Genomic DNA, 15,979 nt, shown 5'->3' with positions numbered 1-15,979 from the left:
TAATAAATAAAGAGCACACAACATCCACAGCCCGCAAAAGTGAATGTGGAATGAAAAAGGAAAGAGCAGAAATGAAAACTGCTCGTCACATTATGGCAGGCTGCTCAGAGCACCCACAACAACCCAGTTCTTAAAAAAATGAGGCAAAGCTATTTATTTATTTTTACCTGAATATTTATTAAAGAAGCAATGATGTGAGGCACCAGTGTAGTCGACCCTGACAAAAACCTACTACAGGGCTTATTTCTGTGGTTACAAACAAGGTTCATGAAGGGCTTTGCGTCTACAGTAATTGTACCATGTCAAAATCCTCACCTTCAATCAATCTGTAGGCGGCACAGTGGCTCGGTGGGTAGCACTGTCACCTCACAGCAAGAAGGCCCTGGGTTTAATTCCCAAGTGGAGCGGTCTGGGTCCTTTCTGTGTGGATTTTGCATGTTCTCCTCGTGTCTGTGTGGGTCCAAAGACGTGCAAGCGAGGTGAATTGGAGATACTAAATTGTCCATGACTGTTTGACTGTGAACTGATGACAGTCAAAGTGTTCGATCCGAAGTCAATTAAAAAAAAAAAGTACATCAAACCCCAGCTCTATTTAACACAATGTCAGTCATCAACATTAAAGGTTAAATAACATTTAAAAATGGTCATTGGTGATGAAAATAATCATTTAAAATAGTAATAAGCCCCTCACAGAGTGATAGTAATAACCCTGATCAGGTGCAACCAATTCCCTTTCAGATCACACACCAACATAACTGGCTCCATCTGGACAAACTGTAGTTTGTTTGTTGATTAATTCAGAATTAAGCTGACTGATCGCAGAGACATTTATAGTGAACCTGTTACTGTGAACCATATCACTACATTCATAATAATAATAATAATAATAATTCAGTCAGTTAGTGTTATATTGTGTAAAATGTACTTTTTAATGTAAAAAGTACAGTTATTCTGGGGGTTACTAGATTTTTTACCTCCTGGCTATTCAGACTTAGTGTTTTAAGCGGGCAAAATGTATAAATGTGCTCGTTTTGGCACTGCATGACAAACCCCCCCCCCCCCATTCCCCTTTAGATTATGGCAATGATGAAAGAGAAACACCACTGTGTCCAAAAAAAAAGTTTATTAAATAACGCAGCGTAACATCTACAGTCGGCGCTTTAACAGTTGGTCTTAGCGAGGGGATCACGGGGATGTTCCGTCCAGTGCGCGCACACACACACACACACCTTACCGCGTGTTAACCTGTGGAGAAAACAGAGATCCAGAATTATTATTTCATATATTTTTCCTGCTCGCTCGCAGGTCATGTTCCAATAACCGATTGACCGAATGCCGAGCGGTCACTCACGACGTCATCGATCTTGAGGATGCTGCGTACTGTCTCCGTGGCGAGGGTAAGTGCGCTGATGGAGACCAACAGGGGCTGGACCACCAGCTCCTCCAAGATGTTAGAGATCCCACCCTGCGAGAGAACGCAACACCACAGATCAACGTGACCGTATTTACGATCCCGACATGTATCATCTATTAAAAACCCTCCTAAAACACCATTTAAGGATGAAATCGAGCACCACTAACACTCCTCCAAGCACCAGGGTGGACTGTAGATTAGAACATATCACAAACGAGCTGTAAAGCTGTTCTAGAGGCAGTGGTTGGACGTCCATCAAGTATACAAGTTCACATATTGTCCACAACGTTAATGCACCATCTCGACCCACCTTGCGGACATTGATGCCGGCCGTCTTCTCGCCCTGGGCGTGCCTGTTGCGCAGCTCGGTGACTGTGGAGATGGGGTTAAGACCAGCGTTCTCGGCCAGCGTGGAGGGAATGACCTCCAGAGCGTCTGCGTAGGCTCGGACACAGTATGCCTCCATGCCACCTAGTGAGCGGGCATACTCTGCCAACCTCAGAGCCAGCTCGATCTCAGGTGCGCCACCACCGGCAATCAGAGCCCTGCAGGAAAAAAGCCAACGACACGTTTTACACAGTAATTGTGTTACTGTATGTGTATGGAATATAAACTTCACTGTGTGTGTGTGAGTGTGTGTGAGAGTGATGGTCACCTCTTTTTAACGAGGCAGCGGATGACACACAGAGCATCGTGAATGGAGCGCTCAGCCTCCTCAATCACCAGCTTGTTGGAGCCGCGCACCACAATGCTCACTGTCTTGCCGGGACTGGCACAACCAGTGATCTACACACACACACGTTAGACAAACAAACGTTTAAAAGTTCTTCTTCAGATAAAGAAACACTATGCAGTCTCTGAACACGAATATCTGATACCTGGATTTTCTGTACGGTCATCTGTGTATTGCCCAAGTATATTATAACCAGCTATAAGCATTTATGACTCGATATCTCAAAATACCAACAGTATTGGTTAATTATTATTACTATTATACATACCTAGTATTCCCATTCTTATACAAATCATTATTATTACATATATACACCAATCAGACATAACATTATGACCACCTTCCTAACATTGTGTTGGTCCCACTTTCGCTGCCCTGCAACTGTGTTGCTCTGTGTATTCTGATACCTTCTGATACCAGCATTAACTTCTTCAGCAGTTTGGGCTACCCTGTCGCCGGTTTACCACTGTTCCTTCCTTGGACCGCTTTTGATAGTTACCGACCACTGCAGACCGGGACACACCCCACAAGAGCTGCAGTTTTGGAGATGCTCTGACCCAGTCGTCTAGCCGTCACAATCTGGCCCTCGTCAAACTCGCTCCATCCTCACGCTCGCCCATTTTTCCTGCTTCTAACATCAACTTTGAGGATGAAATGTTCACTCGCTGCCTAATATATCCCCCCCACTAACATTACAGGTGCCGTGATGAAGAGATAATCAGTGTTATTCACTTCACCTGTCTGTATAGTCTGTATATAGACTAATACCATATATGTACGTAGCTACTATTTGCACTGGTAGATGCAAACTGCATTTAGTTGCCTTGTAGCTGTACTGAGCAATGACGAAGTTGAATCTATCTATCTGAAACTGGGTCCACGTAAGCCGACTATCATGTCAAAGTACATATTAGGGATGCAAAACAACTTTCTGTATGAAACGTGTCAGTTAAGTCAGAAAACAAAATGATGTTTGGATAAATCATGCATGGATATCATTATAAATCAAAACTATAATTATAAATTCATGCCTGTAAAAAGGATTGCATTTAGCAGACTGAATACAAGCGAGTGTCCTTCTAATCAGCAGCTACCACTGCCATGGTCTAATGATCTGCTCCACCTTTCTCTTCAGCTCAGTAGCTTACCTTAACCAGCTTTCCTGAGCCATCCAGGTTCACTTCCTCAACCAGCTCAGCCACGCCCAGCATCTCCGGTGTAAAATAGTCAATATGAGCAATGGGCTTGGTGCCAATTGTCTGAAATACACAAGAGCAAAGGAAGGAGGGGGTTAGATAAAGAAATAAAGAACCCGGTGACTACCTGGACCTTTAAACGCTGATGTCGGCCAGCTGTTTTGTAGTCTACCTTGCAGATGAATTCGATCTCGTCACGCTCGATGTCCTTCACCACCATAATCTTCATCTTGTTCAGGAAATGAAGGGCCAGATCACTCAGGGCATCTCTGCAGGAGCACAAATGCATCATCCATGAATCGACTGAACATCATCGCCTAGAAGAATCAGTCAGCCCAACTAACGATTGAACAAGCCGAACATTCCACATGGCTCTTTGCTTTTCATACCTGAGGATGGACTTCTGGATGAGCAGGACGTTGCATCCGGCTTTCTTGATCTGTTTGATCAGGTTGAGGATGTAAGCTCGTTCCTCGCGGAGCACCCGGTCCATCTGCGTGTAGTCCGACACTACGATCTGGTTGTCCATCTGACCAAACATGAGAGCGTGAAACGTTTGGGTACTGGTTCGAACCGAGAAGATTCACTTCATTAAATGATAAATGACAGGTGGTGATCGAGCTCATCAGTCTATTCTGAACAGGCCACTGGCCAATCATGTAAGAGCTGCTACGTACATCAGTCTTTGGAGGCGACAGGCAGAACTGGATCAGGCCGATCTTGGCCTTCTCGACACGAGACAGTCCGGAGTTCACCACCTTCTGAGTCAGAACCAGACCCTCCACCAGCTCACAGTCGTCGATGGTCCCGCTGCAGTAACACGACACACACACACACACACACACGGCGTTTACACAAACCGACGTGCCGCACACACGTTTCTAGTCCGTTCGCTGGTTTCTGGCTGTGCGTTACTCACCCGAGCTTCTTGACGATGTTGATGTCGCGGAGGTCGACGCTGGTGGCGGTCGCCGGGTCGATGACCCTCATCACGGCCTCCACGCTCATGGGTGCCAGCAGGCTGGAGTACTGAGACACCACTTTGGAGCAGAGAGACGTGGTGGCACTGTTGAGCAGAGTCTCGCGGTCACTGAGCTCCACGGGCTGGCTGATGGAGTTCAGGATCTCCACGCCTTTATCCACGGCTTTCTGGAAGGACTCGGAGATGGTGGTCGGGTGGATACCTAGAGGAGCCGAGGACGTTCGATTTTATTAATATGACAGCGGGAGGAATATTAGAATACAAGTGAATGATGTGATGCAAGTTTTATGAGCAGAAACCTTAGATGTTTTGTGTTAATATAAAATATGAAATCAATTAAATAGAGAATTTTAAGACTGAAGTATGCCTGTGGGAATTAGTGCCCATTCAGTCAAAAGACCGAACTGAGGACTGAGGTTAGGGCTCTTCTTTATGCATTCCCCCCCTTTTTCTCCCGATTTAGGGTAGCCAATCCACTGCTGGGGACCCCAACGGCATCCGCGGAGGGCGTATATTCGCCTGACACACTCCCTCCGACATGTGCGCAGTCCACCAATGCCTTCTCATTCTCCCGTACTTCGGTTGATTTGCATAAGAGCAGCCACGCCCCGATCTCTGTGTTCCTCCACTTTCTGTACAGGTCCCTAAAGTCCCTGCACAGCGTCATACCCCCACCCCCTAAATCCGGTCTTTCCAAGTCTGTCTGTAGCAGAGCCAAGACTCGAACCCGGGAGCTCAGAATCTCGGCGCCGGTGTGCTAGAAGATTATCCGGCTGCGCCAAGAAAGCGAGCTTTCCTTCATGTCTTTATAAAGCACGTTTTGTGCTTTCGCAGGTACACGGTCAAGTGGAAACATGGACGTGACTTCCCTAAACTGTTGCTGCGAAGCCTGAGCCGATGATCAAGCGCTCATCTGGTTTTTAAAACCCTGTTATTTGATAATATCATATTTTATAAGTGATGAAAGATGGTGTAGTGAGTGGTGCTTCATGTACCTTTCTGTAGGAGCTTGGCACAGGCATCCAACAGAGCTCCAGCAATCACCACGACAGATGTAGTGCCATCACCAGCCTCGATATCCTGGGCCTTGGACAGCTCTACCAGCTAAACAACAGCAAAAAACATTCATAGGTCAGTTTCAAACAAACAAGCTCCTTGCACAGATTTAAAAAATAAACAGAGGTTAAATTCTCACCATTTTAGCAGCAGGGTGCAGAACCTGCATCTGATTCAGAATGGTGGCTCCGTCGTTAGTAATGGTGACGTCTCCTTTCCCGTCCTGGATCTACACCGCAAAACAAAAAGGCGTTTTCTTAGTTCCTCGCCAACACACGGTGGATTAGCAGAGGCTAACATGCCCCGAAGCAAATCACTGTAGCCAGATGATGGAAACAACGTGCAGGAATATGCATGCCGAGTGAGGATGACGTACCATTTTGTCCATGCCTTTAGGGCCAAGACTGGTCCTGATGGCATCTGCGACAGCTGTCGAACAAACAAAAGCCCAAAACGAGTCAATATTTAAAGTGTTGATCAGATCTGAAGGAAAGATGATTAGAATTCACAGAGGCAATGAAATATTTCTTTAATCTTTCAACCAAGCTGAACCCCAGTGATTCCAAAATCAGTAAAGGTGGGAACGCTATCTAAAATATAAATCCGGTCTCCACGTTTCACAGCTCACTAGTCACTGTGTCGTATTTTCGTCACGGCGCTGTGCTGTGCTAGATTTAAGGTCGAATTGAAACGATTCTGAGAATTAGTTTCTGTTCAGTCGTATAAACGACTTATCATCTGCGGAGCTTCGAAAAGGTTGGCAGCAAATTGGATCAGCAGAACAGCGATCAGTCCATCACTGCTGCACCTGACGCACTTATACCAGCAACACAGACATGTCAAGGGTTTCCTGCTGTACTGAGAATGAAGCGCCATGCAATCCATGTAATGCTTCTCTGGTGGTCCTTTGTATTTTTATTTATTTATTAGGATTTTAACGTCATGTTTTGCACACATTCACGACAGGAATGGTTACTACTGGTTACACAAGATTCATCAGTTCAAGTTTAATATCACCTCACTTTGCACGTCTTTGGACTGTGGGAGGAAACCCACGCAGGCACAGGGAGAACACGCAAACTCCACACAGAAAGGACCCGGACCGGCCCACCTGGGGATCGGACCCGGGACCTTCTTGCTGCGAGGCGACAGTGTGATGGATGCGGCTGAGAACTAAGCGTGGGATGTGAAGGATTTCTGCAGGAACTCTTTTTCTGTGACTGAATAACTAATGCTTGACTACATCGTGTCACTTCTCAGTGCCCATAAAAGGGGTTACTTTGAAAAAAAAAAAAAAAATCCAACAAAAGCAGGTCAGTCGAAATTGTGGATGAGTGATGTGGAGGTGCGGGTGACTGGGCATTGGTAGCTAAGTGGTTAATGTAAAAGGCTAGTAATCGGAAGGTTACCGGTTCAAGCCCCACATCAGCTGGGCTGCCACTGTTGGGCCCTTAGCGCTCAATTGCTTGCATTGTATATGGTCACAATGGTAATGCTTGATTATATATTTCTGGGGCAAGCCACAGTGGTTAAGGTACCGGACTAGTAATCAGAAGGTCGCTGGTTTAAGCCCCACCACTGCCAAGCTGCCACTGTTGGGCCCTTAAGCAAGGCCCTTAACCCCTTTAATTACTCAAACAGTGTGCTGTAACTGCAATGTAAGTCGCTTTGGACAAAGGCGTCTGATAAATGTGATGGATGCCATGCAGGCTGGTGATGGGCGTTGCTACAGCAACACCATAGATGGTCTCGTCATGGGCTAAAATGTTAGCCTGCATGCTAACTGGTCTTTGGAACAATAAACTGTACGACTTTAGTGATACTGTGATTAAAAATTACATTTTATAGACAGTTCTGATTATTATAAATGCTAACGGGGCGAGAAGAAACTAGATAATTGAGTAAAACGGCTCGCTAGGTTGCAGGTTCCCTATTTCCATAAGGCATCAATAAGTGCACTGTCAGAGGCTAGTTAGCGTTAGCTTTGTAAATGTAATATATTATGTGTGTATGTATATATAGAATAATGGCAGAATAATGTAAACATAACGTTTTACACACACACACCTTTCCCAGCGCTGATGTTGCTGTAGCGGATCTGAGCGGGTTTGTCTCGGTCCACATAAGCTCCCGCTTTCGGCGCTTCAGGCATCTTCTCCTAAATGTTAATAAATTTCAACTAATGGAGGTTTGTAGAGACGGATGGTGTTCTGTACCGACCCTGTAACTGTCCCTGCGGTTCGGATGGAGGCAGATTCGACCAGGCGCTGCTCTAACAACCAGGACAGAACCTTCCAGATCCACCGGCTGCTAGCAAGGGAGGAGGAGGATGAGAGAGTCACAGTTTACCGGTTTATAGTCCTGTCAAAATAAAAGTCATACAGCCCGAACAACAAGCGTTCTTCACAAATCTCATTTCGTTTCTATCAGTCACTCAATCCTGGTCAGGGTCGCGGTTATTAATTAATTTATTCATCCATCTATCTATTAATTAATATATTTAACCATCCATCCAACCATATGTTTATTAATTAATTTATTCATCCATCCATCCATCTATTAATTAATATATTTAACCATCCATCCAACCATATGTTTATTAATTAATTTATTCATCCATCCATCTATTAATGAATTTATTTAACCATCCATCCAGCCATCCATCCATCCATATGTTTATTAATTTATTTATTCATCCATCCAAACATGACGTTAAAATCCAAATAAACAAACAAACAAACAATTCATCCATCCATCCATCCATCCATCCATCCATCCGTCTATTAATGAATATATTTAACCATCCATCTATCCATCCATTCATCCATCCATCCATCCATCCATCCATCCGTCTATTAATATATTTAACCATCCATCCATCCATCCATCCATCCGTCTATTAATATATTTAACCATCCATCCATCCATCCATCCATCCGTCTATTAATATATTTAACCATCCATCCATCCATCCATCCATCCGTCTATTAATATATTTAACCATCCATCCATCCATCCATCCATCCGTCTATTAATATATTTAACCATCCATCCATCCATCCGTCTATTAATATATTTAACCATCCATCCATCCATCTATCCATCCATCTATTAATGAATATATTTAACCATCCATCTATCCATCCATTCATCCATCCATCCATCCATCCATCCATCCGTCTATTAATATATTTAACCATCCATCCATCCATCCATCCGTCTATTAATATATTTAACCATCCATCCATCCATCCGTCTATTAATATATTTAACCATCCATCCATCCATCCATCCATCCGTCTATTAATATATTTAACCATCCATCCATCCATCCGTCTATTAATATATTTAACCATCCATCCAACCATCTGTCTATTAATTAATATATTTAACCATCCATCCAACCATCTGTCTATTAATTAATATATTTAACCATCCATCCATCCATCCATCCATCTGTCTATTAATTAATATATTTAACCATCCATCCATCCATCTGTCTATTAATTAATATATTTAACCATCCATCCATCCATCTGTCTATTAATTAATTTATTTAACCATCCATCCATCCATCTGTCTATTAATTAATATATTTAACCATCCATCCATCCATCCATCTGTCTATTAATTAATATATTTAACCATCCATCCATCCGTCTATTAATTAATTTATTTAACCATCCATCCATCCATCCGTCTATTAATTAATATATTTAACCATCCATCCATCCATCTGTCTATTAATTAATTTATTTAACCATCCATCCATCCATCTGTCTATTAATTAATATATTTAACCATCCATCCATCCATCCATCTATTAATTCATTTATTTAACCATCCATCCATCTGTCTATTAATTTATTTATTTAACCATCCATCCATCCATCTGTCTATTAATTAATATATTTAACCATCCATCCATCCATCTGTCTATTAATTAATTTATTTAACCATCCATCCATCCATCTGTCTATTAATTAATATATTTAACCATCCATCCATCCATCCATCTATTAATTCATTTATTTAACCATTAATCTATCAATCCATTCATCCATCCATATGTTTAATAATTAATTTATTTAACCATCCATCTATCTATTAATTAATATATTTAACCATCCATCCATCCATCTGTCTATTAATTAATTTATTTAACCATCCATCCATCTGTCTATTAATTTATTTATTTAACCATCCATCCATCCATCTGTCTATTAATTAATATATTTAACCATCCATCCATCCATCTGTCTATTAATTAATTTATTTAACCATCCATCCATCCATCTGTCTATTAATTAATATATTTAACCATCCATCCATCCATCCATCTATTAATTCATTTATTTAACCATTAATCTATCAATCCATTCATCCATCCATATGTTTAATAATTAATTTATTTAACCATCCATCTATCTATTAATTAATTTATTTAACCATCCATTCATTCGTCTATTAATTTATCCATCCATCCACCTATTGATTTATTTATTCAACCATTCATTCAATAATTCATCAATCCATCTGTCTATCCATCCATCCAACTATCAATCAATCAATCAAGCAATCAATCAATCCATCTATTTAACCATAAGTTAATTAATCCATCAATTATTCACCCAATTACCCATCCAACCTTTCATTCATTTATCTATTAATCTATGTAATCTGGGTCATGTGAGTCAAATTCACACAAACTCACTGCATTAAAAATGTCAGTTAATCAGACTGGGACAGTCAAAAAAAGCAACTATTCCTTTAAAAAAAAAAAAAAAAAAAAAATCGTATGTTTGGCATGTTCTCCTGGTGTGGGTTTCTTCTAGGTTTTTCTGTTTTTTTCACCTCCCAAAAAACATGCTTGTAAGTGAGGTGGCTTTTCTAAATGGCCCTTTTAAACGAGTGAGTAAATGAGTAAGTGAAAAGGTGTAAATGCATCTTTGTTGGAGATTTATTTGTATGTGGGTGCCGCACAGAAACAACGGTCCTTAAGGATCTGGTTTTAATACATTCATGCACAGGACCCACCGCGACCCTGAGCAAATTACAGCAACGAGTAAAAATAAATAAACAAACGATCGCTTTAAGTGCTTTAACATATTCATGATTGCAGGTGACTTTTATTTTGACAAAAATCCATCCTAAATTCACTCGGAAGTAAAAGTGTTCGCTTCTGAATTAAAAAATAAACGTGCTGAAGATTTGCAACCATATTAAAATTCAAGTAAATATAAAGAATTAATTTTCAGTTGATAACACAGTTAGACGCGAGTTAAATCAGCTCAGTCTATATTCTACAGAGAGCCTGATCCACAGCACCATGTGCAGGATCTGCTGTTTATATTAATAATCCAAATAAACTGAACAGCTGCAGACTGGAGTGATTTAGAACACGCTGCACTTTCATCTGTTGGTAAAATCACTTAAATTACTTATTTAATAATGAACTATTTCTAAAATAACCATGCTGCATGCTTGCAATCTCGGTTTTATGTTGACAGTGGGGTTGCCAGGTGTTCAGCTATGATAATTAAGGGTTAAATATGTATAATGTGTAATAAATTGACTGAAGCATTTTTAGGTATGAAATCTGGCAACCCTGATTGGAAACGCACTAAATATACCAAAAGTCTGAGGCCACCAGTTAAATGCGTTTCTTTGTGCAATGTCTTGAGTTTAATACACCGTCAAAGCATAGGAACAACTACTGCATTTATAGGGACACTTAAAGACATGAAGTTGAGCATTCAGACACATCACCAGATGCTCTTTGGAATGTTGTGAAATCATGCTGGGAGAACATGGTTCAGCAGATGCACAGAGCTCATGCCAATGGTGCATAAGAGGATTGGTGATCTACTAAATATGTGGATGATGGTTGTTCATTATAGTCTGAGGAGGGACAAGCCATGTCAGAATGTTGGACGGCCCAGACTGTGGCTATGGTGTCATAGACAAAAGAGATTCTGTGGCTCAGATTGCAGATCTTTTTAATACTGGTGATGAAGTGAATGTGTCACAACACACAGCACATCGAACCCTTCTGTTTTAGGAACTGCATAGTTGCAGGTCAGTCAACTAACTAGCGTCCACTGTTGACAGCACCTAGAATGGCACACAGACATCTGAACCGGACATTGGTGTGATGGAGGAAACTTGACTGGTCTGATGAATCTTGTTTACTCGAAGATTATGTGACCTGGCATGTGTGCTTTGTTTACCCGGGGAAAAGATTGCAATGTCCAGAAGTTAAAGGACCTGCTGGTAATGTCCTGGTTCCACTTACCACAGAACGCTTTCTTATGTCTTGTGGAGTCCATGTCTTGGTTGGTCAGATCTGTTTTGACAGTGCACTAGGCAGGCGTCATGTTGTTTTAGCTCATCAGTGTATAAATGGGCGGCACTGTGGCTAAGTGAGTAGCACTGTCGCCTCACAGCAAGAGGGTTCGATCCCCAGGCAGGGCGGTACGGGTCTGCCCCGGAGTTTGCATGTTCTCCCCGTGTCTGTTGGGTTTTCTTCGGGAGCTCCGGTTTCCTCCCACGGGAGTGTGTGTGTGTGTGTGTGTGTGTGTGTGTGTCTGCCCTGTGATGGACTGGCGCCAGGGTGTTACTCTGTGCCTTGCGCCCATTGAAAAGCTGGCATAGGCTCCAGCACCCCCATGCGACCCTGACTGGATACGCGGTTAAGACAGTGAGTGAGTGAGAGAGTGAGTGAGTGTAAAAATGCAGAAATTCAGAATTTGAAGCGGAATTTCATTGCATCGGTGCAGCCCTACTAATGTTTTTTCTATGTAAGATGTGATGCTGAACGTTTCTCTCTCCGTTTCTTTTTCGCCCAGCTGTGGTTTCCTTCATCATGCTCTCTCTTAAAGACAAAGACCGTCCCATCATCAGAAAGCTGCTGGGTGCTGGCTGCTGTGTGAGATGTGTTCTCCGCTTCTGCTGTGTGGGGAAGTATTCTGCGTATCAGCGCTCCTCTGAGGTTCGGGTGATTTTTTTAAGCCCTGCTACACTGTATGGACAAAAGTATTGGGACACCCCTTCTGATTATTACATTAGTATGTTTCAGCCATAACGGTTACTAACAGGTGTAATAAATTAATCATATAAGGGAAATTATATGCTTTCTACTCTCCAATAGTTTAGGGAAGGCCCTTTCTGGCTCCAGCATGTGCTCCTGTGAAAGAACAAGGCAAGCTCATGACGACATGAAGAAAAGCTTTAGTGTGCCTGACCTTAGCCCAACTGAACAGCTTTGGAATGAACTGGAGCATCAACTGAGGCTCAGTGCCCAGCCATACAAATATTATTCTGACTGAATGGGCACAAATTCCCACAGCCTTCTCAGAAGAGAGCTGAAAAGATCACACAGAGGTCACTCTGTTTTAATACAATTTGTTTTTGAAATGGGTGTGTCCAGCAAGCTCATGCTCAGGTGTCCAGATACTTTTGACCATACAGAGTCTCCCGACGTTAATTATCAGTCTGGAGTTATTAAATCTGCATTAACGTCTTCATGTCGCTTCTCTGTAGGACATAAACAAAGAGCTGTTAGCTTTTCTGAGTGAAGCGGACGGCGAGAAACGTCCCGATACTTCAGATGAGGGACAGACCGGAGACCCGCCGTGTAAGAAGATGAAGCTGGAGCCACCTCAGGGTGGACAGGACGGAGGGGGCGGCGGGACAGACGCGGCTCAGACGTCGGACGTGTGTGTTGCATGTGTCGGTGTGCTGCAGCACCACTGTGATCACGGTTCTGTTGGACAGGTGAGCGCAGTAGAAGAGCTTCATGTGGATTGGCTGTTCTTATTGGTACTGCAGAGTCAGTGAGTGAGTTAATGCGCTAGTGTGTGATGTTCTGCTATTGGCACTCTGTCCAGGGCGGGTTTGACTGGCACCAGAACCGAAGGGTACAGCTTTGTGTTGTAAAATGTTTGTAACCGGTTGTGATCGAGTAAGCGTATCTTTAACTTGACTGCAGGTTTGTGACGTGGTGAGGAAACAGGAATACAAGTTTGACAGTCTGGTGCTGGCGGTGTCACTTCCTGCTCAGCTGTCCGTCAGAGAGGTACACGCCCGCCTTTAACACCAGCTTCAGTACCGCTAGGATTAGCTCTGCTACCACAAAATCTCTCTAACTGTGTTTGTTTGTTTGTTTTCTTTTAGCATTCCTGCTGGCTGCACATCAAAAAGGAAGTCAAGTACGTACATGATGTGAATAAAACCCCGTCCATTATGTTTTTGTCACGCTAAATATTGTCCCAATCGTGCTACCTGGAGTTGACAGGGCGATGACTTAAGCAATATTGGATTAGAGCCGCTGCTCCTTCCAATCGAGCAAGTTAAGGTGGTTTGGGCATCTTATAATAGCTCCCGTGGCATAAAATTTCTTAACTGGTTGCTTGAGGAGGCATTGAGTTTTTCACACAGGTCCAGTTGGTGCTGGATAAATCTATTGTTTGAAGGTTTAAACCAACTAAGTGTGACAAATGTTCAAAAACAAACAGAAAAAAGCAGTAAAGGGGGTAAAAACGATATTTTTACAGCACTGTATCACCCAGAATCCCTCAGTTTCATCTCAGTAAGTAGCTGAATGTGTAGCGTATGTCAGAACTGAAGGTTTTACTGTGTGCGACAGGGAGAAGAACATGTGTCTGGATAAGGAGGACGTGGTTCAGGTGAAAGATGCTTATAAATGGGCCGTACAGGGACTGATGGGGAAGGAGCTGGGAGCGCCTGTACTGACCAACGTAAGTCTGACTGTAGCTGCCGTCACATCTGTATTTAACACGACAGATCCACCGCGCTTTTAACATTGTGAGGATCACAGACCTGCTAAACTGTCCTGCTAAACATCCAGCGGTTTACAGGATCAGAACATTACCATCATCATCATGCCATCACTATATAGCACGTTTTCACATGTTCACATGTTCTAATCTGTTTGTGTTTGGTTCTACAGAGTGTGTTTGGGGTCAGTGTCGGCTTCACACATCCAGAATCAGACGCCGACTGCCACTTCCTGTACGACAGCAAGTTCTTCATGTTTTCTTTATTCCATACTGTATTAAATATGAATCCTGATCACAGCTCTGTATTATTTTCTTCTGCAGGGCGACGGTCTGTCCCGACTGCTTCAAACCAACCAAAAATAAAGCAGTAAGTGATTTTACTTTTATATCTGGTTTATAGCTGTTGTTGTTGTTATACCATTTTATAAGCATCATGTGTGTAAGATTTGGGGTGCTCGCGGTAATAACAAGCTAGCCAAGTAGCTCGCGAGTTCGAATCTCAGCTCTGCTACCTACACAGACAGTGATTGGTTCGTCCTCGGGTGGGATTGATGGAGGGGATCCTCATAAAGCTGCAGGTACGACCTCTGCTGGGGGATAATGGAGATCAGTGCGTGACTCTCTGTGCATGATACGGCTCTCCATATAACCTTGCCCGGTGCAGGATTACTGTGTAATTGAATACGACTAAATGACTAATTTGGGAGGAATATTAGGGTAAATAATGATGAAACAATACCACTGTATGCAGAAGATTACAGCACGTTAAACCTGATGTGTGTGTGTGTGTGTGTGTGTTTTGTGTCCCTCAGTCAGTCTTTACTAGAATGGCGGTGGAGCGAGCGCAGGACAAAATCTCTGATGAAAAATTCCTCAGGTTTGAATCCTTCTCTCTCACGGATCTCAGTAGCCGGAGTGCCGGGAGCTCAGTGGTCAGTTCTCTGGTCTCTTTACACTGAAGACTGCGAGTTTGAATCACAGCAGATCTGCCAAGCTGCCACTTTGGACCCTATTTTTTTTGCTTTTCTATTTATGTTTTTTCTCTTTTCTCTTAATGTTCCACTGCTGGAGACTCCAGGCGTGTCCGAGGAGGGTGATCTTTGCTTGCCTCACGCTCCCTCCGATGCGTGCGCAGGTCTAACCCTTTCAGAATTCGTGCACGGAGAGCCACGCCCTGTTTTACGGGCTCCTCCACTTTCTGTACAGACGCCTCGTGGTACCAATCAGGGTCCTTGCATAACGTTCACCCAGTTTTTCGGTCCAGTCTTTGCCCACCCGGCAGACTTTTTTTTTCTCTACGGTGAGCCGAGCAGCAGCCGGATGCATTTTTGCCACCCACACATTGATGAGTGTTGTGCCACCTAGCGTTGCATGCGGGGAGACACACCCTAAGAGCACGCCTTCCTCATCTCTGTGTGGGCGCCTCTAATCTGCCAGTAGAGGTCGTAATTGCACCATTCTGACAGACAATCGTTGTTCATGTTGCCACTCAGCCTCGAGCCGGTAAGGCAGAGCTGGATTCGATACCATGTATTCGTGATCCAGCTCTGGTTGCAGCGTGTGCTTTTTACCGCTGCGCCACCTGAGCGGCGTCACCCGGCAGACTTTAATGGCCATTTTTTCTGCTGCGGGTATTGCCAATTATGGCCACTAGAAGGAGCACCCAACTCAGGGAGTTCAGAATCCCAGCAGTGGCGTGCTAGCGGTGCACTAGCAATGTCCACCACTTTGAACCCTTGAGCGAAACCCTAATCTTATCGGCTTTGGGGCGTCGTTTAACAGCTGACCCAAACTTCC

General features: G+C 43.3%; 2 protein-coding genes across 2 annotated transcripts in view; one reads left to right on the top strand and one right to left on the bottom strand.

The window, feature by feature from the left end:
- Nucleotides 1-1,104: 1,104 nt before the first annotated feature.
- On the bottom strand, nt 1,105-7,702 carry cct4 (chaperonin containing TCP1, subunit 4 (delta)). The gene is made up of 13 exons (XM_063009733.1): nt 7,449-7,702; nt 5,758-5,810; nt 5,521-5,610; nt 5,321-5,429; nt 4,263-4,527; nt 4,021-4,153; nt 3,733-3,872; nt 3,516-3,612; nt 3,296-3,406; nt 2,070-2,200; nt 1,725-1,959; nt 1,352-1,465; nt 1,105-1,245 (listed from the first exon to the last, which is right to left on the bottom strand). Exons 1-13 carry the CDS (start codon nt 7,531-7,533, stop codon nt 1,231-1,233), a joined length of 1,578 nt encoding a protein of 525 aa, XP_062865803.1. The 5' UTR covers nt 7,534-7,702; the 3' UTR covers nt 1,105-1,230.
- A 2,903-nt stretch (nt 7,703-10,605) lies between these two features.
- pus10 (pseudouridine synthase 10) overlaps nt 10,606-15,979 on the top strand; it is a 12,634-nt gene continuing 7,260 nt past the window's right edge. The window contains exons 1-9 of the mRNA XM_063009358.1: nt 10,606-10,803; nt 12,230-12,372; nt 12,924-13,157; nt 13,372-13,458; nt 13,557-13,591; nt 14,029-14,140; nt 14,353-14,414; nt 14,504-14,549; nt 14,995-15,059. Of these exons, the coding sequence (XP_062865428.1) occupies nt 12,247-12,372; nt 12,924-13,157; nt 13,372-13,458; nt 13,557-13,591; nt 14,029-14,140; nt 14,353-14,414; nt 14,504-14,549; nt 14,995-15,059 (767 nt within the window). The 5' untranslated portion in view covers nt 10,606-10,803; nt 12,230-12,246. The remainder of the gene's footprint in view (nt 10,804-12,229; nt 12,373-12,923; nt 13,158-13,371; nt 13,459-13,556; nt 13,592-14,028; nt 14,141-14,352; nt 14,415-14,503; nt 14,550-14,994; nt 15,060-15,979) is intronic.

This window comes from Trichomycterus rosablanca, chromosome 15 (genome assembly GCF_030014385.1).
Source record: "Trichomycterus rosablanca isolate fTriRos1 chromosome 15, fTriRos1.hap1, whole genome shotgun sequence".
Lineage (NCBI taxonomy): Eukaryota > Metazoa > Chordata > Actinopteri > Siluriformes > Trichomycteridae > Trichomycterus > Trichomycterus rosablanca.
This window is presented reverse-complemented; position numbering and strand designations above follow the sequence as displayed.

Bases quoted from the DNA above. Each gene is read 5' to 3' on its own strand.
- cct4 (XM_063009733.1), bottom strand. From the start codon at position 7,533: ATGCCTGAAGCGCCGAAAGCGGGAGCTTATGTGGACCGAGACAAACCC. The intron at 5,430-5,520 runs GTGAGAATTTAA...GCTGTTGTTTAG, and splicing joins TGCACCCTGCTGCTAAAATG to CTGGTAGAGCTGTCCAAGGC. The intron at 3,613-3,732 runs GTATGAAAAGCA...GTGCTCCTGCAG, and splicing joins ATCCAGAAGTCCATCCTCAG to AGATGCCCTGAGTGATCTGG.